General features: G+C 33.8%; 3 protein-coding genes and 1 long non-coding RNA gene across 4 annotated transcripts; 3 read left to right on the top strand and 1 right to left on the bottom strand.

The window, feature by feature from the left end:
- Window positions 1-499: 499 nt before the first annotated feature.
- LOC116735175 (uncharacterized) lies at window positions 500-3,380 on the bottom strand. The gene is made up of 3 exons (XR_004342339.1): window positions 3,088-3,380; window positions 1,838-2,055; window positions 500-549 (listed from the first exon to the last, which is right to left on the bottom strand). It is a non-coding gene; the product is annotated as an uncharacterized LOC116735175 (long non-coding RNA).
- Window positions 3,381-5,310: 1,930 nt separating this feature from the next.
- rusf1 (RUS family member 1) lies at window positions 5,311-9,764 on the top strand. Its single transcript, XM_032586812.1, has 14 exons — window positions 5,311-5,623; window positions 5,700-5,777; window positions 6,266-6,380; window positions 6,462-6,507; window positions 6,579-6,611; window positions 6,698-6,803; window positions 7,182-7,283; window positions 8,033-8,103; window positions 8,188-8,372; window positions 8,455-8,512; window positions 8,589-8,653; window positions 8,734-8,856; window positions 8,945-9,010; window positions 9,086-9,764. The coding sequence occupies exons 1-14, from the start codon at window positions 5,441-5,443 to the stop codon at window positions 9,169-9,171; spliced, it is 1,317 nt and encodes a 438-aa protein (XP_032442703.1). The 5' UTR covers window positions 5,311-5,440; the 3' UTR covers window positions 9,172-9,764.
- A 335-nt stretch (window positions 9,765-10,099) lies between these two features.
- Window positions 10,100-16,696, top strand: LOC116735160 (uncharacterized). Its single transcript, XM_032586818.1, has 12 exons — window positions 10,100-10,293; window positions 11,733-11,934; window positions 12,032-12,064; window positions 12,159-12,277; window positions 13,067-13,175; window positions 13,817-13,849; window positions 13,938-13,970; window positions 14,061-14,294; window positions 15,470-15,573; window positions 15,668-15,833; window positions 15,931-15,986; window positions 16,482-16,696. The coding sequence occupies exons 1-11, from the start codon at window positions 10,229-10,231 to the stop codon at window positions 15,973-15,975; spliced, it is 1,143 nt and encodes a 380-aa protein (XP_032442709.1). The 5' UTR covers window positions 10,100-10,228; the 3' UTR covers window positions 15,976-15,986; window positions 16,482-16,696.
- Window positions 16,697-18,648: 1,952 nt separating this feature from the next.
- On the top strand, window positions 18,649-23,880 carry elob (elongin B). The gene is made up of 4 exons (XM_032586842.1): window positions 18,649-18,756; window positions 20,361-20,495; window positions 21,447-21,555; window positions 22,764-23,880. The coding sequence occupies exons 1-4, from the start codon at window positions 18,754-18,756 to the stop codon at window positions 22,874-22,876; spliced, it is 360 nt and encodes a 119-aa protein (XP_032442733.1). The 5' UTR covers window positions 18,649-18,753; the 3' UTR covers window positions 22,877-23,880.
- The last annotated feature ends 1,112 nt before the right edge of the window (window positions 23,881-24,992 follow it).

Raw genomic sequence — 24,992 nt, 5'->3', positions numbered from 1 at the left:
TAGGACTGTATATAAAGGAGCTTTTGAAAGTTTATTTTGCCTCTTTAGGATTTTCACTAATTAATCCCAATTAAAATACATGAAAGTATTCAGTTTTTCTGAATGTGTGGAAATCTTCAACTTTTCAAATCGTGTCAAATTTAAAGGCAACGCTGGATTTTACATGTTAACTTTTTTTTAAAAAATGAATTTGTCCGTATGGTAAATAAATATCACAGGGTATAAAAACATGAAAGTCGTCTGTTTTGTTTCTGTTAAATACTGGAGGGATAAAAGTAGTGGTTGTAACTTCTAATGATAATCAGAATCAATGATCACAGCTTTGGTTTTGTTACTTTGCTCCATGAAATACAAAGTTGTTCACAGAATCTTTTTTTGTTTTTCTGCCGAAGTCGTTTAGTCTCTCAATGTCAGAAGATACGAGACAAAAACTAGCAGCACAGGAATGAAGATAAGGAGCCCAAACAGCGTGACAATGGAGATTATGCTGTACTTTTTCGCCTCTTGTGAATACTTTAGTTTTTTGTCTTTGTCCTCTTCATGATCAGCCTGTGGAAAAAATAAATAAAAAATTAGTAATCAAAAGCTGTTTAAAGTACTCAGCAGGGCCGGTACAAGCCTTTTTGGGGCCATGGGCAGATTTGAATTTGGACCCCCACCCCACCACCACATTATCATTCCTACCATCATTAGCATCATTTGTTTTGAACTTACATCATGCTGGTGTTATTACAATAATAGCTTTTAACAAATTAACAAAAATGCTCAAATTAATTAGAACTTTAAATTTCAGCATGTGGCATTTTAAATATTTGTAGTTCTTAATTGATCCAAATTTTTGAGAAAGTGCTGTAACTTTTCTATCCTGTCATTTTATTGATATTTTAGTGTCAATTTCATCAAAATGCTTTTATCAAATGTAATTTTGTTTTTTATTTTATCATATTTCTATCTACGGTGCTGGAGATTTTGTGAAACACGTTAGTCAGCTGGGCTTACTGTGAATGTGCTTCATAAGTAAACTTGGACTTGACTTTAACTTTCACATAAGTTTTGCTGGACGATAAATTGTCCCAGAACTTATTGCGATAAGTGATAATATTGTTGTTTTGAGACTATTTTCAAGTAATAAATAGTAATAATGGTATAATAGTCCAAGTACATTCTCCAAAAGATCAATAAACTTTAAATTCTAATATTTAACACTGGAACTGGAAGACATCTTAAATATCCAAAATAAATAAACAAAACAACAAATAAAATGAGAAAAAGCTATTTTTTCACACTTACATCATGTAAAATCTTATCCCCAATCACTACAAACATGAACTAATTAACATTTATTTTCTTATATAATTATAAAATACTACTGTTGTTGGGCCCTAAGAGGAAAACGGTACATTGATACCTTCAGTTCTTTTCCCACAATTTCACAGTAAATGTTACAAACTTTGATGGAAAAGACAAAACCTAGAGTGGGAATGGCATTTAGTTAGTTTACAGATCTAATTTACTGAGCTTGAACTATTTTGTGAAAGGAATAAGTACAAATTTCAGTAATATAATGGCAGCAGGAGCGCGATTTATTTTTCACAATTATCTCTCTGATACCAAACTGTCACAGTTTCAACAAATACGTAAAGAAATATCTCTTATAAAAGTTACAACCAACCGTATTATTAGTAGTAATACGGTTGAAAATGGTCTGAAAATAACTTTTGGGACATTTATTGTAGTAATTATGTTAACAGCTGTTTCAAGAACTGCATAGAGAAACCGAAACCAACAAAAACTGGATTTAAAATGCATAAATTAATCCAAATGAAATTAGGAATACCTGGAATGAATTTTCCAGAGCCTTGTATCCCAAACAGGAGCAACCACAGATGATGCTGCAAATGGCCAGTTTCCTGTGGTTTTCTATGTTGTCTTTGTCCTTCCTTTGTTTCCTGTGGTGTTTTATATTAGGATCATCCTCCTGTTGATCTTCAGCTGAGCCAGGTATATGATTCAGTGGCATTTCTAACCCTTTTTCTGCATCGTACTGTGACATATCTGCAAAACAAGACAAGTTTTAGTTTTTCATTTACGTTGGCATATAGTAATTCCCCTAAACAGTCCATTTTCTTCATGTCATTCCCTCTGATGCTTAAGTTGCATTTCAGCGTCTTCTGCAACAAATCAAATGAGTCATTATCATGTTGCTTAATGGTCAGGGGAGTTTTTGGAGTCAGAGAGGTTTCGGTTTGTCACATAAAAGCACCGAGGCACTGCAACAATATAAAAAAGAAAACAAACAAAAAAAAGCAGACAGACTTGAATGAAACCGCAGCCTGCTGGGCCGGTAGATTGTCATGGCAAAACTGAAAACATGAAATTCAAGTTGGTGTTTAATCTGTGCTTCAATCGGTCAACGACTCAAAGGAACGCCGGTGTTTTGTTTGGTTGTTTTCTGTTTTAGGAAATGTTTCTGAACTTGTGTAATATTAGACAGTCATGTGACTCACTTGTAACAATGTAGCAACTTTTTTATTACCACATTACAGTGGCGCAAAATGACGTGTGGGGCGCCGTGATAAAGGGGGCGCCACATTATGGTGGAGCCAAAACAATACAGGAGGAATTATTTCTCATTTTCAATATTTAACACCTATAATGTGTCAGAAAGTGCTTTGTTATGCCACTCATGAAGCATTCCTTTAATCAGGCTGTTGTTTTTTTAATATGATTTTCTATTTAAAGCTTCAGTTAAAACACAAATCTGGTGATTTTTGACAGGAATAAACAGATTAATGAAGCAGGATCGGCGGTTGAGCGATTCTCTCTGCTGATGAAAACAGATGTATGTCTTAAATATAGCAGCGTTTTTATGACTACATTACAGTGACACAAAAACAGGTATGCAACATACAAGGGCGTCACAATAGAAGGGGCGCCACATTACGGGAGAAAATTATTTCTAGTTGCAATTTCCTGTTTTTATCATTTGTTAGTGCGCCTTTAAAGTGTCAGAAACCATATACCGTTTTTAAAAAAAAATAAATAAATCTGATTCTCATTTTAAACATTCAATTAAAAAACACAAACCTGGTGAGTTTTGACAGGAATCCACTTCTGAAGTCCAATAATCAGATCAATAAAGCAGGATCGGTGATTGAACGATTCCTTCTGCCGGTGAAAACCGATGTCCGTCTCCCAGTGGGTAAAAATCTGGACCTGTGAAACCAGTCCGACTCCTCGTATGACCGGAACAGGGACTGAAACTGTGTGAAACCTCCACGCCCTCTTCACTGGCTAGACTTTTCTCTCCACGTACACTTGTCACACTTTTTCTCCCCCGTTGAGTCTTCCTTTACTTCCTGTATTTGTTGTCAGTCGCTGTGATAAAAAAAAAAAAAGCGAACTAACATATCAGCCCTTTTCTACCCGGTTCACATTCCTGAGGCAGCGGCCAAGGTGTGTCGGTACTTGCAGCGCCTTAAGCTGAGACAAAGTTACTCGGATTTGCCTCAGTGAGGTTTAAAATGAAACAGTTTCCACTCTGAAACTGGTAGATGTTCCTGGTTTCTCTTCTTCCGTCTGCTCTCTAACCTATAGAGATAAGACACATTCACACCCCGTTGACTCAGTGATGACAGAAAGGACATTTCATGATACACGCAGCTGTTCATCAGGTAAACTGGGAGCTCATTAATGATTACAGCGCGTAGACCGGATTCCTCAACTAGTCAGTTTAGGGCCAGTGGAAAAACAAAACCCTGAGTATTTTCTCACAACTCTGTTGGTCTCAAAATACAGACTTTTTTTTGGGTCAATTTTGATTTTAATCTCTGGCTTTATTTCTTGGAATTCTGATTTTAATCTCAGAATTCTGATTTTAATCTCAAAATTCTGATTTTAATCTCTGGCTTTATTTCTTGGAATTCTGATTTTAATCTCAGAATTCTGATTTTAATCTCAAAATTCTGATTTTAATCTCAGAATTCTGATTTTATTTGTATGAAATCTGACTTTAATTTCTGACAATTAAAGTCTGATTTTTTTTTCTTCAAAATTTAGACGTTCTATTGAGAATTTTCACATTAAATTCAAAATTCTGACTTTTTTCAGAATTTTGCTGTTAATCTCAAAATTCTGATTTTGATTTTAATCTAAAAAATTATGACTATTTTTTTCTCACAATAAACTTTTTTCTCTCAGATTTTTTACTTGAATCCCTTAATCTCACAATTCTGACTTTTGTTTCCTTACAATTCTATTTTTTTTTTTTTTCAGAATTTTGACTTTAATCTCAAAATTCTGACCTTTGAAGATTAAGGTCAGAATTTTTTTATTATAATCCATTATAATGCAAAAAAACACGCAAAAACAAAATGGTATCATAAAACATAAACATAAAGCATCACTTCCCTTCTAAACAGCTTGTCAATGTGACTGAATATTAATGATGACATTAACTTTTTTTTTACACAAAGACATTTAAATAACTTGTTTCCCCCCTTAAAGAATGAATGAGGATGTCATAACTATAATTTGTATATAGTCAGGTTGTCCTTGTCTGATTTTATTTTAGATTTGTGTTGGGAAATTAGAAAAAAACAGAACAAAATTCAGTATTATTATTTCCACAGCATTGTAGAGAGGGAAGCAAGTATTTATGTGGAAGTACAAACTGGTTTTATGGTTAGACGGATGATTTTTTTTATATCTCGATTCACCGTTTCAACTCCGAAAATTCCTAAATACATTTGTTTTTATGAGCTTTTGTTTTCTTTATTTAAAAAATGCTTATTGTGTACTACTTTAATTTGTTCTTACATTTACAATTAACAAGAACAATTAATTTAAAAAATCCATCAATGTGACTAGCAAAATAACATTACAAGTTTTTACATTTTTCATTTCAACATCGGTAAATCACAGATTTGTTCAAACTCTAAATTTCCAAAGAACAAAATGTAAAAATACTCATTGGTACATACAGCATAATATCCAGGGCAATAAATTAAAATACAAATGTTTTTAAAAGAGGGTCTTTTAAACGCATTTTTAGTCTTCACAACGGACTTTCCAGTGTATGAAATTTGTATAAGCGACATTTGTGTGTGTAATATTTGGCTAATAAAACAATATTATTACACCACAATAAATATAGTTGTCGATAAAAGCACGAAATGTATCATCTTGGATGGTTGTAGTCGTAAAATTGATCCCTTGAGCCTAAATAAACCAAGAAAAACTTGAGTTTGTGCTTTTTAAGCCCCGCCTTTCCGTCCGGATCCACCAATGAGAAGTTGAGTAATAACGAGCCCGGATGTAAACACGGAAGTACCGTGAAGAAACTGAAAGACACGTCGACAGTGAACCAAAACATTCCCCGTCCATCTAAAATCACATTAAATGTTACATATTCTGGTCGTTAACATATTTTAGTATATTTATGCTTCACACTGGTGTCTCCAATACACCAACAATGGATAAAAACGGAAGTTTGGTGTTAGCTACCGAGCGATACGGCAGCGGGCAGGTTTGGAAATATTCAGTAAGTGATGGAGTGATGAAGAGGACGAGGGATGGGAGTGAAGCTGGGTCAAGAGGCAACTCAGTTGTTGGATTCTTTAAAGTAAGTGCCTTTTATATTTTGTAGTTAGCTTAGTTTATAAAAACTGAGATTTTGATGCTTTAACTGTTGGTTTCAGAGCGTCTTTCTGCCTCAAGGATACCCAGAAAGCGTCAGCAGTGATTACCTTCAGTACCAATTCTGGGATACTCTTCAGGTGCAGTGAATATTTAAATCATTACAGAGTATCCTATGACTACTTTTGGGTCGTTATAGATAGAAAAATGTTGTAAATTTCCTCCAAAATACTCAGAAAATTTGAAAATAACATCAGAAATTTTCTGACTTCAAAAGTCAAAAATGTATGAGAAAGAAAACTCAGAAATTTTCATATTGTCAGAAACTTTCTTGAAAAACTTGGAAATGTTTGATTATTGAGTTTTTTCAAGAATTTCTGAAAATTTGAGATTAAAAAGTTCCTTATCTTTTCTGAGATTAATCTCAAAATGTATGGGGGTTTTTTCTAGCAAATTTTCAACTTTTCAAACTCAGAAATTTTCCAGTTTTTTTTTGTGAAAATTTCCAAGATTAATCTAAACATTTTCAAAGTTTTCTGGCGGAAATGTACTCCTCTTTTTTTTCTATCTACAATGCTGTATCTTAGGTATCCTGAGCTGCCAGACTGAAGTTTTTTTTAATTTCCAGGCTTTCTCCAGTTCTCTGTCGGGGACTCTGGCCACGCAGGCTTCCCTCAGAGGTGTTGGTGTTGGAAACCAGGAGGCGACTGTAGCTGCAGCCACAGCTACCTGGTTATTAAGAGGTGCAACTTTAACAAAACATCTATATAAAATACATTAATAATCATGTTATGTTATTATTTAAAAGTGTGTGTTATCTGCAGATGGTACTGGCATGTTGGGTAGAATCCTCTTTGCCTGGAGGAAAGGGTAAGTTACAATTTGCTTTGCAGATTTAGCGAATGTTTTTAATGCTTTAAATTATTTTTTCTACACTTCAGGAGTAAGCTGGACTCAGAGGCTAAAAAGTGGAGGTATAAATGAAATTTTATATACTTCTGCTCTCCAATAATTACAGCTGTCATTGTCGTAATTATTTAATGTTGTAATTCCTTTCCAGGCTTATTGCTGATGTTCTCAACGACATTGCAATGTTCATGGAAATCTTGGCTCCTCACTTTCCGGCCTTCTTCACTTTGATAGTTTGCACGGCAGGAATATTCAAGGTAAAAATAAAGTATTTACACCAGAGAAGCATCTGCTTAGTTTGCTGTTCTGTGAGATCAATATTTGAGATAATTTTTCATTTAACTCTCAGACTTGTTGTCATTTCCAGTCCAGATATGCTGTGAAATCCTTACAGTTTGAGTTTAGCTCCAGGTTTCTAGCAGAATCTTAATGAAAAAAGCTAAATCAAACATGTAGGCTTTCATGCATTGTGATTCAGTGCTTTATAAGACTTGTGAATGGTTTGAATTCTGGAATTTCTGACGTGAGGTTTGTTTCTTGAGAAACAAACTTGTTTTTGTTATAGATAAACCTGCAGAATTTACCGATTAAAACATAAAATCTGTTTTGTGTTTACCTGTTTGTGTTTTCTTCAGTCTATTGTTGGCGTCGCCGGAGGAGCGACCAGAGCTGCACTCACTGTTCATCAAGCGCGCAGAGACAACATGGCGGATATCTCTGCCAAAGATGGCAGTCAGGTAATCTCCCCTTTGACAAAATGTGAATTAAAATGTAAATCATGTTCTGATATGATGAAATCAAACATGCAATAAACCAGCTCTCATTGCTGGAAAGTCTTATTTACTTTGGGTAAGCTAAAAAAAACATAATTGTTGAAAAGGCAGCAATTTTTTGGATTAATTTATTACCATGCTTCCTATTTTTTTTTATCATACTTTTTATATACAATTAAAAAATTTAAATAATGTTTTTTGTCTCTGTGGGCTTAAAAGTGTCTTTACTGCCAGCAATATTTTCAATAAGGCTACATTTTAAATTTTTTAAATTAGATTAAGTTCTTTATTATATTATATAAAAAAATTTAGTTATACATTTTGCGTAGCACAAGTGTTTTGTATTTTATTTTATTTATTTTTTGTTACTATAGGCTTAATGAAAAATTATTTTTAAGACCTGCAGTGTATATGGTTAAACCCACATCTCTTTTTTTATTTTTTCATTTGATTTTTTATTTTATTTGTTAGATTTTCTGTCATACTTTGTGTTAAGCACTTATTTATTTGTTTGTCTATTTACTGTCATTATGGGCTTTTTGTTAAACCTACCCTTCTGTAGTAAATCTCTTTTTATTGGTCTGATGTAATATTCTAAACTTAAATGTTGTATTTCTAGTGATAGAGCTACTAAAATAAATGAAGTTTTCAATAATATCTACATAAATAGAGTAATATAATAAATAGTTTGTTTTCTCTCATGCTTTCTGCAGGAAACTTTGGTCAATCTTGCTGGTTTGCTGGTCAGCCTGTTACTGATTCCTCTTGTCACTGATAATCCATTGTAAGTTTTGTCGTTATTTCCAACTTTTACACATGTTTTGTCTTTTTAAAAGTTTAATAATTCTTCATTCTTTGGGTGTTTCAGCCTGACCCTCACCCTCTTCTTCCTCTTTACTGATCTTCACCTCTTTGCTAACTACAAAGCTGTGCGTTCGGTTGTCATGGAAACCTTCAATGAGGCGCGGCTTTCCATTGTGATGCAGCAGTACCTGAAGGACGGACGAATCCTGAGTCCAACTGAGGCCAATCAGAGAGAACCCGTTTTCCTACGTATGTTAAAACTTTCCATTTTTGTTTTGTTTTTTTAGGTGGTTCCTGTTGTGTTATTAATATTTTTTTTCATATTTCTCAGAGTTTGGAAAAACCACACCAATTAAACTTGGCGTTAGGTTACAGGATGTTGCTCAAAGGTAATTCCAGAAATAATTTTTCCTAACACAGATTAAAACTTTAACTCTGTTTTGATTCACTTTGTGTGTTTTATAGCTCAGAGGAACTGAATTTGGCTTTAAAGGAAAACAACATGCCGTTCCTGTTGGGAATCAGAAACGGTATTCTACCCTTTTCCACTGAATGACTCTTCAGTTTACTAAATTTTAAATATTTTTCAACCTTGTTCTGCTTGTTGCAGGCTGCATTTGTGTTTGTTTGGGAACAAATGCATCAGTTTGTGATGAAATCAGAGCAATGTGCCAGGCTGCCTGTGTCAGCAACATGCTAAGTTGCCGAACCGCTTTGAAACCAACGCAGCAAAGTGAGTGAGATTTTCTGCTCTGCATTTGCACAAGAATTTGTTTCAATGCTTCATTAAATACACATTGCATTTTTATTCTTAATTTAAGATTTGTGGGAAATTGTTCTCGAGAGTCAGAAGCAGATGGAGGCACATTTCTCTCCGTTCCTCAAAGGTGAGCTTACACAAGTTTGAGTTTGTAGTTTGTGTCTCTGTGAATCAGATTTGTTAATAAATCTGTAATATTTAGGTGTTAAAGCTGCAGGATGGGACACGGAAAGGACTTTGCTGGACTGGGATGAGTGGCGAGTGGAGTGGAAAACAAAAAACAGCTGAGCTGCTTTTTTGGTTTATTAAACATCTCAATGTCTAAATGTTTTCTAATTCATTTAAAATTAAAATGTTAGCTCTGAACCATTGTAGAGGAATGTAAATATTTTTGTATAATTTAATAAAAAGAATGATTAAACTGTTAGTTTCGTTCTCCACACATATTTATCCTACTCCTTAATCATAGGCATGAAGATATTTTTTATTTGTGTTTTTTAATGTTTTGTTTGAATAATTTTACAGCTCATATTTACAAATGAATTGGATGCACAAGTTGTAAATCATGTTGGGTTTCCTGCTATCCTAACAGACTCTGACATTTGCACATTTTCAGCTACATTTTTTAGTTTTCCTGAAAGTTATATGAGCAATCAATTGTAAGAATAATTTATTTTAGCTTGTATTTCAAAATTACAAGCTAGGCTTATAAAAAATGGGTTTATGCCCAGAAATAAATCAATACAAAATTCCCAGAACATATCCTAAAAGTTTGATTGCTATAATTTGTGTTATTAAAGTACAACTTGTTTTTTTGTTGTTGTTACAGTTGCAAATTTCACTTTAAACATAAAAATGCTCTAAATAAATCTTCAAAAGAATTTACATTTGTATTCAGTTAATTCACATGGGTGCTTATAATTACACATTAGCTGTCCAGTCGAAAGGAGTAACATATTTTAGCCACTAGATAACAGTGTTACAAAAAAAAATGCAAGAAAAAACCCCAATAACATCCTGTTGTAAAGTTTTAGGTTTACGTACCAACATCCGTTAGGCTAAAAAAAAGTAACCAGTTGAATTTAAGGAACTTTTTAATTTGGGGTATTAATTAATTTAAACTATAAATTCCCCCTGAAATTAGTAGTAGAATTTTCCGAAAAACATTAAAAATATTTCACTTTTTTTTGACGACGACGACGACGGTTAAGATAGAGCTATTATTTTGAAAATACGAACCGGATGTTGCGTATTCTTTATCGCTAACGTTTATCCTTTTCTGTAAACGTCGGAATTCTAAAAGCATTACGTTTTCTTCGAACATTAACTTTATGGTGTAAAAAAAATGGGAAGGTATAAATGTGCTTACAACTGCGAGACCTCGACAGACCCGGATGTTAAGTTCTTTAAGTGAGTTCTTTACGAACACGTAAATAAATAGCAGGTAGCTAGCTTAGAGATGTAATGCTAGTTAATAATAATAATACGTAGCATTAAATAATTTGTTCTAGAAGTTGTTTTCCAACGTTATATTAATGTGCAAAATCGAGACAACATCTGAGTTGAGGTAAAAAATAATAATTTTAGGGTTTTAAGTGGAGTGTTGTTGAGTTTTGAGTGAAAAGAAAGCGGCTAATGTCGTCAGAAAATCCTTTTTAGTTCGAGTCCAGACCAACAGGCATGAAATGTGCAAAAATAAAACCACTTTAACACTGAAACTGCCTCTTCCTGAACTTTCGCAAATCGAACAAAGGTTTTAGAAATATCAAATTTAGTTTTAAGTATTTTGCTATTTGTTTGGAGTAATCTATTCCAGGTTAGAAGAGTCTAAATATTGTAGTTTTTAAACTGGACTAGTTCTAATGTGATTCAGATGCAAAAAAAGTATATTTTTATAAAAACAAGTGACAGTAATATGGATCTTTAGTTGACAAATAAAATAAAGGTTTCATAAATCACAAACTAGATTTGAATAATTCTTCTCAAACCCCACAGTTTGTCATGGCAGGTTCTGGTTGTTAAGGGGATTTTTCTTTCTTACTATCCCCACATACATGCTCATTATGTGGAATTGCTGCATTCTGCTTGGCATCTTTAGATAGAAAACATTTTAAACCAGTCTGAATAATAATCTGAACTTGGTAAATTGTCTGATAACTAGGATAAACTGGAATTTATGTTGACAGAATTAAAATTACTTGTTTATTGTTGTGAATTGGTGCTTTTCATGTAAACTATATTCAGTTGACTTTATCGATTCTGCTCTTACTGTAGAATAATCTAGTCCAAGTTTGAAGAATTTAAGATAACATTTTCTTTTTTATAAAATGCAAATCATTATTATTAAACATTATTTAAAATAAGTTATTTAAATGTTATTTGCCATGGTAATCTTTCTGATTGGATGCTTTGCTCCTCAAGTTAACTTAGCATTTCTGTCCAGAAAAAGACCAAAGGAACAGTTCTGCTGTGGAAAACACTGCTTGTTACACTTATTTTTAAATCAAAAGAGAGGATTGTGGTGAAAAATTTTATTTTTAGGTAACATGACAAACATCAGATTTATAAAGTCATAATATATCACTTGATGATAAAATTTTCAACCACAGAATTCCTTGCCAGCTAAAATCAGGAGATATGAGGCTAGCACTTAGGCTAAATGAATGTAATAATTATTGAATAGTGAATAAAAATCAGAAGAAAACATTCTAAAAGTTAGTTTTTATATATTTTGCAGCACTGTCGAAACATTTGGGAACAACTGGAGACCCATTTCAAAGCTTATGAATACTCAAATTTTCCTTAACTAATAGTTATTTTCTGATAAAATGGTCGACATGTTACTGCAGGTTTCCGCTGTACAATCCCAGAAAGCTTAAGAAATGGCTCTCCAACATGAAGTTGAAGGACTGGGCTCCAACTCGCTTCTCTGCGCTTTGCATCAATCATTTCGAGGAGCGGCACATCGACAGAACGGGGAAATGTGTGACTCTTCGAGACGACGCGGTTCCCACCATATTTTCACCTCATGACAAAACTCAGAAAAACAAGGTTTGTGTTCAGATCTCCTAAATTGAATGGACTCATTTAAATATATTTTATATTCTGGCTTTTTGAAAAAATCTTATTACATCACCTTTTTATGCAGGTTTCTTCTGGCAGAGGGCGTAGGAGACATAAGGTAAAACCCTAATCAGTTCATTAAATGTTTTTATCCAAAATGTAAATATATAATAACACTGGGCACTCATTTGCTTCTTTCGATATGAATTCAGCCTAATGTCAGTGCTAAGTCTTCGGAGAAAAAGTCAGCTTCATCCGCAACATCTCCTGTCGCAACAAACGGCAACGTTGAAAACAAAGAACTCAACCAGAGAGACGAACAACAAACAGGGTAGGTAACCCTATTAAAACCTCAAGACGTTAATCAATAATGCATCAACCATCCAGGTGAATCAACTGAAAAAGGAGAAGAATATTGGTTTGTTGAAGACTGATGTGATTTTTTTTTTATAATTCTGATTTTAAAAAATCAGAATTTTTTAAAATTTCAGTTCAGTTCAGTTTTCTTATATATTTCCAAATTTAAACAAGTTTTCAAAACCAATTCAGGTTACGTACAAAAATTTTGTCAGTTGACTGAAGTCGTATCTTAAATTCAAGGTAATTTACATTACAGCTGAAATAATTAGTCTATTATTCAAATAATAATTTAGTAATTGATTAATCGTTAACTGGAGTTATAGATTCTGGAAAAGGCCTTTTGTTGAAAGGTCGACATGTTCAGAGCAGTAATTAAGACAAAAAAATATATATATATTTTGCAATTAGGATAAAAAAAAGGTTAATCTCTAAATATATTCTACACAAAACTCTTCAAGTGGCATTTTTAGCTTCACCTGGTTTGAATTCCATAAAACCAAATCTTCTTTTGCCAATCAATTATTAAACTATTAATTTTAAACTATTATCCAATTAGTAACTATTAATTAATCAATACAGTGTAGGACTAGTAGTCAAAAATTTGTCCTACGCTGTATAGATATGAAGTCAAGCAGAAATGGCTGAACTTTTCACGTTAGAAGTACTTTTATAGCTGCAGATGCATCCATGTTTCTTTCCTTGGTATATATTTGGATGTTTACCTGTTTAATGTGTTAAACTTTTCTGTATTTATGATCAGAGATAAAGATCATAAAAACACTGAAAAATGGAGAATCATAGTTGATGAGCGGCTGAGGAAGATCGACTCATTTCCACATTTCTTTCATGGAGATTACTGTGTGCCACAGGTAAGTGGGTTAGCAGTTTTCCATCCTGGTTATCGAACAGGTGTATTTTTACCTTCTTTAAAGGGGAACTATGATGCAAAATTCATATTTTGCACGTTTTATATTTCCATTTGAGGCTCGACTGCTTCTAAAAGCAGCCTAAACTTTTTAATAAAGCACCCAGCATTTTAGGTTTTTTTGGCAAAAAGTTAATATTTTTGGTGTCTCGAAAATGAATCCTTTCAAAAACCTTCCGAATATTGAGTCACATTCAACAGGCATTGAATGTGACAGTAGGGTTTCCGTTACTTAGCAACCCTACTGGAAATCCTCCCGTCACCAAGCAACCCAAGCTGAGCTCCAATACATTTGGTAGCTGGTTTTACGGCAGTATGCGCTACAATGGCTACTGGAAAAGACAAGTGCTTTGTTAATGATTTATCATGGAGACACCATATGCTGCGTTCTTGTTAGATGCGTAAAAGGTTTAATTTGTGCTTTTCAAAGATACATCTGTAAACGATGAGTTTACACTAACCTGCTCAAGAAAGCATTATAGGTCACCTTTGATAATGTTGTGATATGATGTTGGGTTTAAGTCCTGTATGATCATCTAATACATTTTTTCATGTCCAATTTTTTTCTTTTTCACAAATCAACAGAATATCCAATGGGCTCCAGATGATGATTTCAGTGTAAGTTGCAGCAAATATTTAAAAATAAGATTTTCTGTTGTACAAATAGTGTATAATTGTAATTATTCTATTGAAATAATTTCTACAGAGAGAGTGTGAAGACTCTGACAATGTTATAGAGGTATTCTCAGTTTCATAATTACTAAAAAGTTGGCCAGAAATTCAAACGAACAGTTGTTATTTCCGATACTACTGGATGTTATGGTTCCAGGTGAAAGGGGCGTGGCAGTGGCTGGGACTGGACGTCAGGGGGCCGTTGCCGCAGACGCTGAATGGACACAGGTACATTTTAACGCTGACAGACTTCTACTCCAGGTGGGTGGAGGCCGTCCCCATGCAGTCCTGCCTCCCGTCCGCCGTGGCGAAGAACATTGCCGACATCATTGCACACTTCGGGTATCCGCTGAGAATCCTCTCCAGGCTGCCTCATGACGTAGTCCACAGAGTGAGTGTGTCTGTTATTAAACTGGTGTGACTGCGGCATGAAGTAGAAAGCTGATAAAAGTCAATTAAGAACGGTTTGTAAAAGTGCAGCTCAGTGAAATAAAAATAGTCTTTACTTATAGAGTAGTTCATTAATTTTGAACTGATTTTAATACAGAAATGTAGCCTTACTGAAAACAATACCAATATATTTTACACTCAGATGTGGACAGTGCACCCAAAAATTAGAATCAAGTAAAAGTAAAAAGTAGCCATCTTAAAAAATTACTCAAGTCAGAGTAAAAAGTATTTGGTATAGTCTACTCAAGTACTGAGTAACTGATCAATCATTTAATATTTAAAAATTACATAATCAGACGGACCAAAATATAAAGTTAAACGTGAATGTTGTTTTTTTTAAGGACCAAAATAACAATAATTTATATAAGTAACAAAAAATAACAAAAAATGTTGGGTTTTTTTCCAAATCAGTTTTTCAATTAAAAAAAACTTATGAAACTTTAACAGAGGCTGCAGGTGTGTCTCTGTGTGGTGGCTTTTTGGTTATAACATGTTTGTTTTTCATTCAGTGGGTAGAAAATCCAGACATTTTCCTCAAGTAATAGTAGAGATACTTCATCATAAAATTACTCAGGCGTAGTAAAAAGTACTCCTAAAAGTATATATTTTTTCTTTTAAAAAATTACTCAAGTATGTGTAATTGAGTAAAAATAACTAGTTTCTATTCAACTCTGCTTACAGTACATATACTCTACTCATGATAAAGCTCCTTTTGCATGAATTATTGTTTCAGTGCCAATTTATATAAATTTGTAGATGATGTCAGTGGTTCCCCCAAAAATTTTCATAGACCAAGCCAGTAAAAATTTTAGAGGGGCACAGCTAAAAAAAAAAAAATTCTATTTTTAATTTTATAAATTGATGTATTTGCTTATTGGGTTGTACATCTATGTCTTGATTGAACAAGATAACTGTACTGTACTCTGACCTGAATATGATTGTTTGGAGTGGGATGGCCAATGTTTTTCACGAGGGACCATGGCACCCCTCTGCCACCTCTTGGGGTCGCCACTGAATGGCTTAATTTAATTGTGATACTAGTTTTCCTTACAATCTGATATAATATTGGCTTATCAAGCTGTTTTCTCACATTGTGTCTTTTTTTAACTTTACTAGATTAATCTTGGGCTGAAAGATCACCTAAAGGACACAACTGCTCTCGTGGTTTATCATCAGCAGACAGGCTGTGTGGATTTAATCACACCGCAGCTGATTGACAGGTACAACTTACTTTGAAACTTACATAGATTACTGTTAATAAAATCAAGTTAATCAATTCCCAATTAAGATCTAACATTTCTGCTTCTCTAACAGGATGGTCAGTGATCTAACAGGGGAGCATGCAGCTGATTGGGATGTTTACTTACCTGCCAAAGTTTTCGGTCTGTGCTTCAAACAGCATTCAGTAACTAAGGAGAGACCTTTTTCTTTGTTGTGCTGCAACGGACGTGAGGCAATTAAATCCCCCAGAGGACTGGATGTAAGATATGAACATTTCAGCTGAACTACATTTGTAATATTTCATTATATGTTTGATAATATCAAATTTCCTTTTTGATTCTTTGTTGTTTACTTAGTATGTTAACGCCAAGATCCAAGACAGCGCATTTGTGGTTACATAGAAGTTAATTTGGTAAGTTTTTGTTTTTCTGTTTCTTCATTGAATGCACGTCTTCATTTATGTAAAATAAAGTTAAGGAATTTCAATCCAAATCGTAAAGATTCATTGAGTGATTTTAAAGCTGTTTTTATCCTTCCATTTGGGTTTCTACTGCTTCTAAAAACAGCCCCAGCACTTAAAAAAACACCCCGCCATGTTTAGTCAGTATGTTAATGTGTTTTGTTGTTTGAAAAATGAGCCATTTCAGAAACTTCCGGAATGTAACTGCCCGTTACCTAGCAACCCCAGCTAAGCCAGCCCGTTACCTAGCAACCGAAGCAGAATTCCAGCTCAAACTAAAAGAGCTCACTCTGAACTGAACTAAAATAAAATCTTATTTAAGAATTGTTTTGTGTAAAAAATGTAATGAGCATGTTTTGTGTAGCCTATAAACCCATTCTAGCCGGTATATCACCTCTAGGGATATCTAACTGTAATCTTTTAAGTTCTTCTAACTTTTCCTTTCAGGTCATTTGAATCATGGTCTCATTCCCAAACCAGCGAACAGGAATGAGGTTTTCTGTGTGAAAATGTCACATTCCTGATGGACTGATCAAGATTAGTCTTTATTTGCTGGACAGAAACTGCAGTTGAGGATTTACCAGGGATTTTCTTCATGTTTTGATATTTAATCCTATTTATTTATTTTGGACATTAGAAATAAACATTTTTGATTTCTTACATTTTGTATTTCTGGAGATTTTGATTTCAGTTGTTGATGGCATGTTGCAATGTGTCATGGTTCCATTTTAAATATCACAGCATTTTGTGTATAATTGTGAAGTGGTATAAAAGTAACTCATCGTTTTCAGATTTTATTCCAAATAAAACAGTTAACCCTCCTGTTATGTTCCGGGTCAAATTGACCCGTTTTAAAATTTACAAATTAAAAAAAAAAAAATAGAAGCATTTTTTTTGCATGAAACGTTTTCTATTTGTCTTAATAGGTGCACTCTAGACATAAGTTGAAAATTTATTCATTTTACACATTTGTACCAAACCCTAGGTCTACTTTTTACATCGATACTGTTCGGGTCAATTTGACCCGGCAGTCAGGTTAAAGTGCAAAAAAAGATTTTAAAATGTCCAATTCTATACGTTTTCTTGCAGTTATGAACCATATTTCACCACACACACACTCACACACAAACACACGCAACCACACACACACAAGCCCACTTTCTCACTATTCTCTTTACTTCACTAGGAAACTGCGAGAAAGCAGGTGTTCACACAACCTTTGACGGGAATCTTTTCTGTTCCTGTGGACAAACTCCACCCACTCTGAGTGACACTCAGCAGAAGTGGATGAAAACATAAATACTCTCTGCATGACTCATTTATCTTGATTTTAATCAGAGGGTCAATTTGACCCAGAACAGTATGTGTGTCTCAAGTTCAATTATAAAGATCACCCTTTGGTAAAAAAAAAAAAGTATAATATAAAATAATTTACCAAAGGTCAACTTCAAGGAAATTATTGTTTTTTTGTGTCTAGGTTTTTTTCAGTGGACATTAAAAATCTAAATTCCATTTTTTATGTCCAAATGAGTAAATGAGCAGGTTGTCGTCATTGATCCTTAATTTCTGAGAAATAATAAAACATCATTGCACAAATATTGATTGAAATGGTTAGTATCGGAGTTAATAATCAGATACAAAAATGTGTTGGAGGAATTTTTTGGTTTCTGACACTATTGCATGATTAAACACTCCCTGGGTCAAATTGACCCACGAACATTTTTGCTGTACCCTAGAAACGAACATAACAGGAGGGTTAACATGTGGAAGAACGTTCTCTGGTTTAATAAAACTAAAATTTCACTTTTTAGCCTGATCTTATTAACCAAGATCTATATCACTGATTGGTGGGACGTACTGATAATGGAGGGAAAAAAAGGAGAAAACAGAGAAAGACTAAACTTAATCTCAGTCAATATTGCCATTGGAAGATTCACCAATGCTAATTGCATTGTCACAATTTTCTAATATTGTGCTGCACCTTTATGTAACTTAAAATCCCATTAAAATATCTTAAGGTTTATAAGTTACATTTTAATTTGAACCATGATTTTCAACTTTGTCAGTGTGGGTATCCGAAATGCTGGATTTAGATTAGTGGAAAATAACTGTCATCTATTGAAAAGGTTTAGGGCCAACAACAAAAATAAAAATAATTCTGACTTATTTTTCTCAGAAATCTGACCTTTTTTTTTTAGAAAAATGACAAAATTCTGGGAATTTTTTTTCCAGATTTTATTTCTGAAAACATATTTTTTATAACAACAAATTTCCTCAAAACATTACAGAATTCTTTCTTGGAATATATATATTTTTTTTATCTGAAGAAATAGAGAAAAAGAAATTCTGAAAAAATTAAGAAGCAAACAAAAAACAGACTTCTCCCTAAAAAAGGGGACAGATTTCTGTAAAAATTCAGACTTTTGTTTGTTTTATTCATATGCTTTTTATTTTTTTAATTTTGCTTTTAAAAAACATGGAAAAAAATAGAGGGGAAAACCTTAAAGATGTCTACTTTCTCAACAAGAAAAAACCCTCAGAATTTTGATAACCCTAAATTGATCAGAAGCAATGACGTCAGCAGGCAGTGCACATTTTTACCATCTACAACACCGCCATCTTCTGGTAGACGTCCGGTATTACACCTAACTGTGACATCACGGCTGTCGTTGTGCAGAGTGGAGGTTTTTTTTTTTTAGTGTGCAGCCAACCGCAAGAAATGGTGAGTGTGGAAAACCGATTCAGTTCACAGTGTGTAACGCCCTATATATTCGCCAAACCGTACTTGTTTTAGTCATCAAACCCTTCTCTGAGCGGTTAACGGTTTGTTTATCTGCGGTTCAGACACGTTTAACATCGTACCTCCATCTGAAAGCCGATGTCTTTGTTCAGCTAACCCGTGCTAACAGCGGCTAGCTTCCGCTAAATAACGTCAACACACCAGCTGTACTGAGCTGATTATAGTTGTCTGGTTTAAAGTAAACTCGGCGACAGTTTGTTCTGACAAGGAACAGGTCGCCTAACTATGATGTACTTATAATGTCTAGTTAAACAAGAAACGTATTTTTAATTTATTTGCCAAATTAGGACGAGGAAGCTAAGTAGCTCGGCTAACATTAACGGCTATTTATGTTGAAGTGGTGCTGAGAATCTAATTCCAAGAGATTATTTAAGGCTAGAAGAGCTCAAACATTATGTGTGTTTATTACCTGGTAGTTTAGGATAATATAGACGTGAAGTAAAACTTAATATTTGGTTAACTAGCATAGGGTAACACTATCGCAGCTAAACAGTTTGATCGTGATTCCCAACAGCAGAACGGTTGCTTGTTGATTAAAGGGGGATTTCACTGCTCGAATGATCGATAGACCGTCTTTGATCAACTCTAGTTCAAATTTTACTCATTTAAATTGGTAAAACCTGAACAGAAACATTTCACATTGAGCAAGTATCCCTAAAAGTACAGTTTTTATATCTGCGAATTGTTTAACTTTTGTAAGAATAAGACATAGGTATAGGCATGACAATAAATCGAGATTAATTGAAAATAGTTTAGCTTTTTAAATGGACCTAACGTAACTAACGTAATTGAAAAAAGTGTTAATTTTAAAACTTTTTTGGCAGTTAAGCCGTGTTAGATAGGGCACACATCAAAAACTGTAACTTTTAACGTCACTCAACGATTAATAAAGTATTTTTAAATGAATTGAATTGAATTTGGACTGAATTGTCCAAATTCAATTCAATGAATTGAATTATTCATTGTCCAAATTGAATTGACCTGGACTGAAATATTCAGAATCCATTATAGATTCTCTGAAACACAGTTTGAAACATGTTTTAAAAATTATCCACAAAAAAAATGAAGATTTCAATCCATATTTTTAATAGAACATATACCACTGGACCTACAATCTGTGTAGAACAATTTGTTCCAGGTGTGACTTGGCTGGTTACCTAAACTGTTCTACATTCACAAAAGAGCACTAAAAAATATTTCTAAAACATATTTTGTAGAGTAAAGGTTGACTTTTAAAGAATTTGTAATAAATATAAAGTTATCGGGTTTAGATTTTATCTGCCGCTCAGTCACTATTAGGAGTTCAAAACTCTATTTTTGTGTTTTGACACTTTGATGTAAAGTTTCACAAATTGATATAAAGCTTTGTGTCACAGTAAGAAATGTAGATAATTATTTCCGATTAATTTTACTGAATAAATTACCAATCTTACTAGTGTTTCATGTTGTGAAGTGTTCAAAATTGTTTTTAGTTTTAGATAAAATCTCTTTTGTCTAACTTCTGCTTTACTTTGCTCCGTTTTTAGGATGTGTTTTTAATGATCCGACGCAACAAGACAACCATCTTCACAGATGCCAAAGAGTCGACCACAGTTTATGAACTGAAGCGCATTGTTGAAGGCATTTTAAAGAGGCCACCTGAAGATCAAATACTTTTCAAGGTGAAATATTATCCTTAAAAACACCCATATTACATCTGTTGATGTGAATATTAAGGTATGTTTATTAGTTTTAGCAGCAGTTATAAAACAGGATGGGCTGCTGTCCAATGGCGTTTAAAAAATCTGCACATGCCAATGTTTATTTTTGTTATGAATTAAAATCTAGCATTTTTCCCTTGTAATTGATTCCCCTTTTTATCATTATTTTTTGAAATGTCTTTCTCATTTTATATGAGAAGCAAAACTTCTCAATAGCATGTGAATAATTTTACATATAATTTTAGATAGATAGATAGCATTTATTGTCATTGAACAGAATTCAACGAAATTTCCGTTGCAGATTTAACTGTATAGACTTTACCCTGAAACTGGTGACTTTTACTTGCATAAATATACACGTCGGGCTCAGAGTTAGTAAGATATAAACATAACTTTCAGATTAAATGTCATACTGAACGTTTCATTCTTTTGTATGAATAAGAACGATTGAAAGGCGAAAATATTTAGTTTTTTGTTGGTGAAGATGAAGAGAAAAGCAATCAAAAATCAAATCAAACATATATATTTTGCATTGTTGTTGACAGTCAGTGAATTCTTCTAAATTTCCTCCAATTATGTCGGGTGGGTAGCTTTACAACGTTATTACTAAAGTGTTTGAGGAAAATGTGCTGAAATGACCAAATCTACAACACCAATTACAAGAGCAGATGTCAGTGAACATGCCTGAAAGAGTCATAAACTGGAGGGGGCGAAAAAGACAAGAAACGGGAAGCGTGCAAAAGCTGTAAAAATGTAAACAGGGAACTGTGTGGGATGTTCTTACCAGAAGTATTCAGCCTCAAGAAAAACAATCAACTTCCTTTAACTGGTGGATAGTGTCTCATTTAAAATGTTTGAAAGGATTTTATGCAGTTTTTATTAACTGTATTGTTTTTGCTTTGTGTCCTTCAGGATGATGTTGTGCTTGGTGACAGTCAGACTCTTGGAAATTGTGGCTTCACAAATCAAACGGCCCGACCTCAGGCGCCCGCCACAGTGGGGTTAGCGCTTCGTCTCAGCGGTGAGTCGCTCTCTCTGATTGGAAACTTTCATTCATTTTTCACTCTGAGCTACAGCTGGAATGTTTGGTTTTTGAGGATTTAAATTTTTGGAAAATCTAGATTTTTTTTCACCAATACTAAGGGCGAGGGGCTTCCTTAGTTTAGATTGGCAGCCATCTTGTTTGATAAGTGTGTTTTACAGTTTCTATTTATTTGAACTTTGAATTCGGGTCAACTCTATGGCAAAATATTAGGCCCAGGCTATGATTTTCTTATAATTAGGAGAATAAAGTCAAATTTTATTAGAACTCTGACACAAAATATTAAAACGAAGTATGCTGTGATGATATACTTTGGGACAAGTTTTCTGATAAATAGTTTTTCTTTTCACACATAAGCATCAAGTTATTACCAGTAGCAGAAATTTGAAACGATTGAGCAAACAAGTACATTTCAAAGAAAACCACATGGATTGATCTTTACAACTTTTTTTCTCATTAAAACGACTTTTTCTCTTAATTTTGACATGTTTTCTGGTAAAATGTGTTTTTGTTCTGCTAATATTGTAGTTATTTTCTCACAATTAAAGAAAAATTATTTTAGCCTGACTATAAAACTCTGTCATACAACTCAAAGAAGAGTTACACTGCAAAAACACTTACTTAGCTTTACTAAGTATTTATGGTCTAGGTTTTGGTTCAGACACCTCAGCACACTGGAAGACAAAACTGACTTGCAGGTAACTTTTCAACAAGATTAAGGAGGTTGTTTTAAGTGAAGAATTATTGAATACAGATTAGAAAGTATTGGTTCCACTGGCAGATTATTTAACTTCTAACATATTAAAATGTTAGATTTTACCTATGTTAAAATCTAACATTTTAATATGTTAGACGTAAGATTTTAACTACTAAAAAGTTAGTAGTTAAAAACTTAACTAACTTAGATGCCAGCTGTAGAAATAAGCTGAAAAGTTTCTTGTAAGTTTGTTTTGTCTTCTTTCAACTGCATTAGAAAAATACCTAATAAGATTTTGTCACTTTCTGTCATTTCCGATGTTTTCTGGCATTTATTTTTTTAGAATAAAGAAAGTGAGAAAAATAGATTAAAATCTGATCTGTTCTGAAAGAAATCTGATTTTATATTTAAGCCTTTCAGGTTCGTCTGCAGGTGATTTTTTTACATATTTTTTTTTTTCCTCGCTTTCCGTCTCCGTTTCCTCTCCCAGATGATTCGTTTGAGCCGCTGAGCATCGAGTCGTTCTCCACTCCGCCGGAGCTTCCTGACGTCATGAAGCCTCAGGACTCTGGAAGCACAGCCAACGAGCAGGCGGTGCAGTGAAGGACAGAGCCATAAAACAACAACCGGTCCACAGATCGGGGCGGAGGGAGGGCATCGGGTGGGGTCCAATTCTGGGATGCGAAGCCTCGCCGAATGACATTTTCCTGACAACAATTCTCAAACGAGGCATAAATAATTAGAGATTCCCCTTAAATTTAAGGGGAGATTAAAGTGGTTTATTTGTGTTGAAATTAACGAGGGCATGTTAGAAAAAAGTTTCACAAGATACCCTGCAGAGAAACCTGACGGACCTGTCACAACACTGTCGGCCATCTTGGGATTAGTGACGGCTGAAGCCAAGAATCGTACCTCTTATTTAATGAATTCTAGACTATTTAGAGGAAGGTGAAAGCTGCCTTGCTCACAATCTTTGTTTTGCTGGCTAAAGAGTTTTAATTGATTAAGTGTGGCTTTCTTTTTTTAGTGTTTTGTGTTTGTGTGTTTCTTTATTAAACTGAAAGTAGGTTTTTGTTTTGTTGGGGTTTTTTTTGTCTTTTGCCTGGATGTTTTGCAACCATAAAAACGGAGTGTATGAATTTCTAAGTTACCGTTTGTATTTCAAAACTTCTGAACAACACTCAAATAAAAAGAGATCCACTGGTTTTTATTACTCTTTACCAATCAGTAGTTAATGTTTTCATCAGAAACTACTGAAACTGAACTCATTTATTGATGAACTGTTGTTTTACTGTCGAACCTTTGGAGATTTTAAACATTTTAGATACATAAAACATCTTGAATGGCCATCATATCACTCCACTGTAGTTTACTAATTGCTGCAGTTTCCCCTAAATTTAGCTAATATATTTGCAGATCCAAACCTCAGATTAAATCGATGGTCCTTTTTTTTTATCTCAAAGAAAGGAAATCTGACCCTTGAGGAGCGGAATGAAACCGTTTTAGCACATTTTGTTAGCATGTTTGCAAATTCAGGCTGTTAAAACAGGTGGACATTACCAGAGTTGCACTTGTAACTGATTTAACATTAAAACAATTGTTTTTCATCTCTGTGCAGTGTGGTATTTTGATTTACAATAAGTAATGGGTCAATTGTGAGCTAAAAAATAATCTGGGTAATCAAGCATGCAAACTTTATGCAGAAAGACACCAAACTGGGATTTGAACCAAGAACCTTCCGCCAGTAAGGTAACAATAACGGCATTTCCATTACAAATGTGTGCAAATATTTGCTTATATTGCGTTAATGTAGAAAATACACAATTTTGCAATTGCGGTGCTACCATTTAATAAATAAAATTCAAATCACACGTGAAAAAGCTTGTTCATGTGATAAGTCACTAAATATGGCAAGCCACTGATGTTTTGCAGCCATATTACTCCGTATCAGGTGTGACGTCGGCATCTTATTCAGGCTGCACATTGTCGGAACCACCCCCCCCCCCCTCCCCCCCATAAAAAACGTCATCTTACTACTTCCTGTTGTGGTTTCCTTTATCGTTTCCGCCAGTAGTAACATCCGGAAAAAGTGATGCAGAAAAAGTTTTTCCATTGCAGAGTTGCGAAATACTTCGATTATGATACGGCTGAAAACCCACGTCATCCTGGCGCTAAAACTTTTTATGGCAAGACTAGATTTTTTTTCAACAATTGTCATATTTATTTTCATAATTTCAATTTGCGCAATTTTATGGCTAATGGAAACGCAGCTAATGCTGTGCTACCACTTTACAATGGAAATAATGCAGAAATCTTTTAATATAGTACATGTGCTAGCCAAAGTCCGGTGTACAGATTGTAAGCGTCTACTTTCTGATAGAGCCAGACAAAGATTTCAAGAAGAGCAACAGCAAATGTGTGTTACTCATACATTTGTCAATGTCATAATTCCAAATGAAATATTTCATTCACAAGCTTAATTTAGATCGCAAACTAAATGTTTATTTAAGAAGCTAAATATTTAGTTCCCAAATAAATGTTTAAGTCTAAGCTAAATATTTAACTCAAATGTTTATTTTTCAAACTAAATATTTATGTCCGACACTACATATTTAGCTTAGCTTTATTATTGGGTTTTTATTTTTGTGTGTTAATGTGTGAAATACCTAGCAGTAACCTAATAGTTAAATAAACTTTCCTAATATTTTTCCAATGTCTG

This window comes from Xiphophorus hellerii, chromosome 16, assembly GCF_003331165.1.
Source record: "Xiphophorus hellerii strain 12219 chromosome 16, Xiphophorus_hellerii-4.1, whole genome shotgun sequence".
NCBI lineage: Eukaryota > Metazoa > Chordata > Actinopteri > Cyprinodontiformes > Poeciliidae > Xiphophorus > Xiphophorus hellerii.
This window is presented reverse-complemented; position numbering and strand designations above follow the sequence as displayed.

Excerpts from the sequence above, each read along its gene's own strand:
- elob (XM_032586842.1), top strand. Across the intron at positions 20,496-21,446 it reads AAGATCAAATACTTTTCAAG|GATGATGTTGTGCTTGGTGA; the intron begins GTGAAATATTAT and ends TGTGTCCTTCAG. Across the intron at positions 21,556-22,763 it reads GTTAGCGCTTCGTCTCAGCG|ATGATTCGTTTGAGCCGCTG; the intron begins GTGAGTCGCTCT and ends TTCCTCTCCCAG.
- rusf1 (XM_032586812.1), top strand. The coding sequence starts at position 5,441 with ATGCTTCACACTGGTGTCTCCAATACACCAACAATGGATAAAAACGGA. Across the intron at positions 6,804-7,181 it reads GCACGGCAGGAATATTCAAG|TCTATTGTTGGCGTCGCCGG; the intron begins GTAAAAATAAAG and ends TGTTTTCTTCAG. Across the intron at positions 9,011-9,085 it reads TTTCTCTCCGTTCCTCAAAG|GTGTTAAAGCTGCAGGATGG; the intron begins GTGAGCTTACAC and ends TGTAATATTTAG.
- LOC116735160 (XM_032586818.1), top strand. The coding sequence starts at position 10,229 with ATGGGAAGGTATAAATGTGCTTACAACTGCGAGACCTCGACAGACCCG. Across the intron at positions 10,294-11,732 it reads CCGGATGTTAAGTTCTTTAA|GTTTCCGCTGTACAATCCCA; the intron begins GTGAGTTCTTTA and ends ATGTTACTGCAG. Across the intron at positions 12,065-12,158 it reads GAGGGCGTAGGAGACATAAG|CCTAATGTCAGTGCTAAGTC; the intron begins GTAAAACCCTAA and ends ATATGAATTCAG.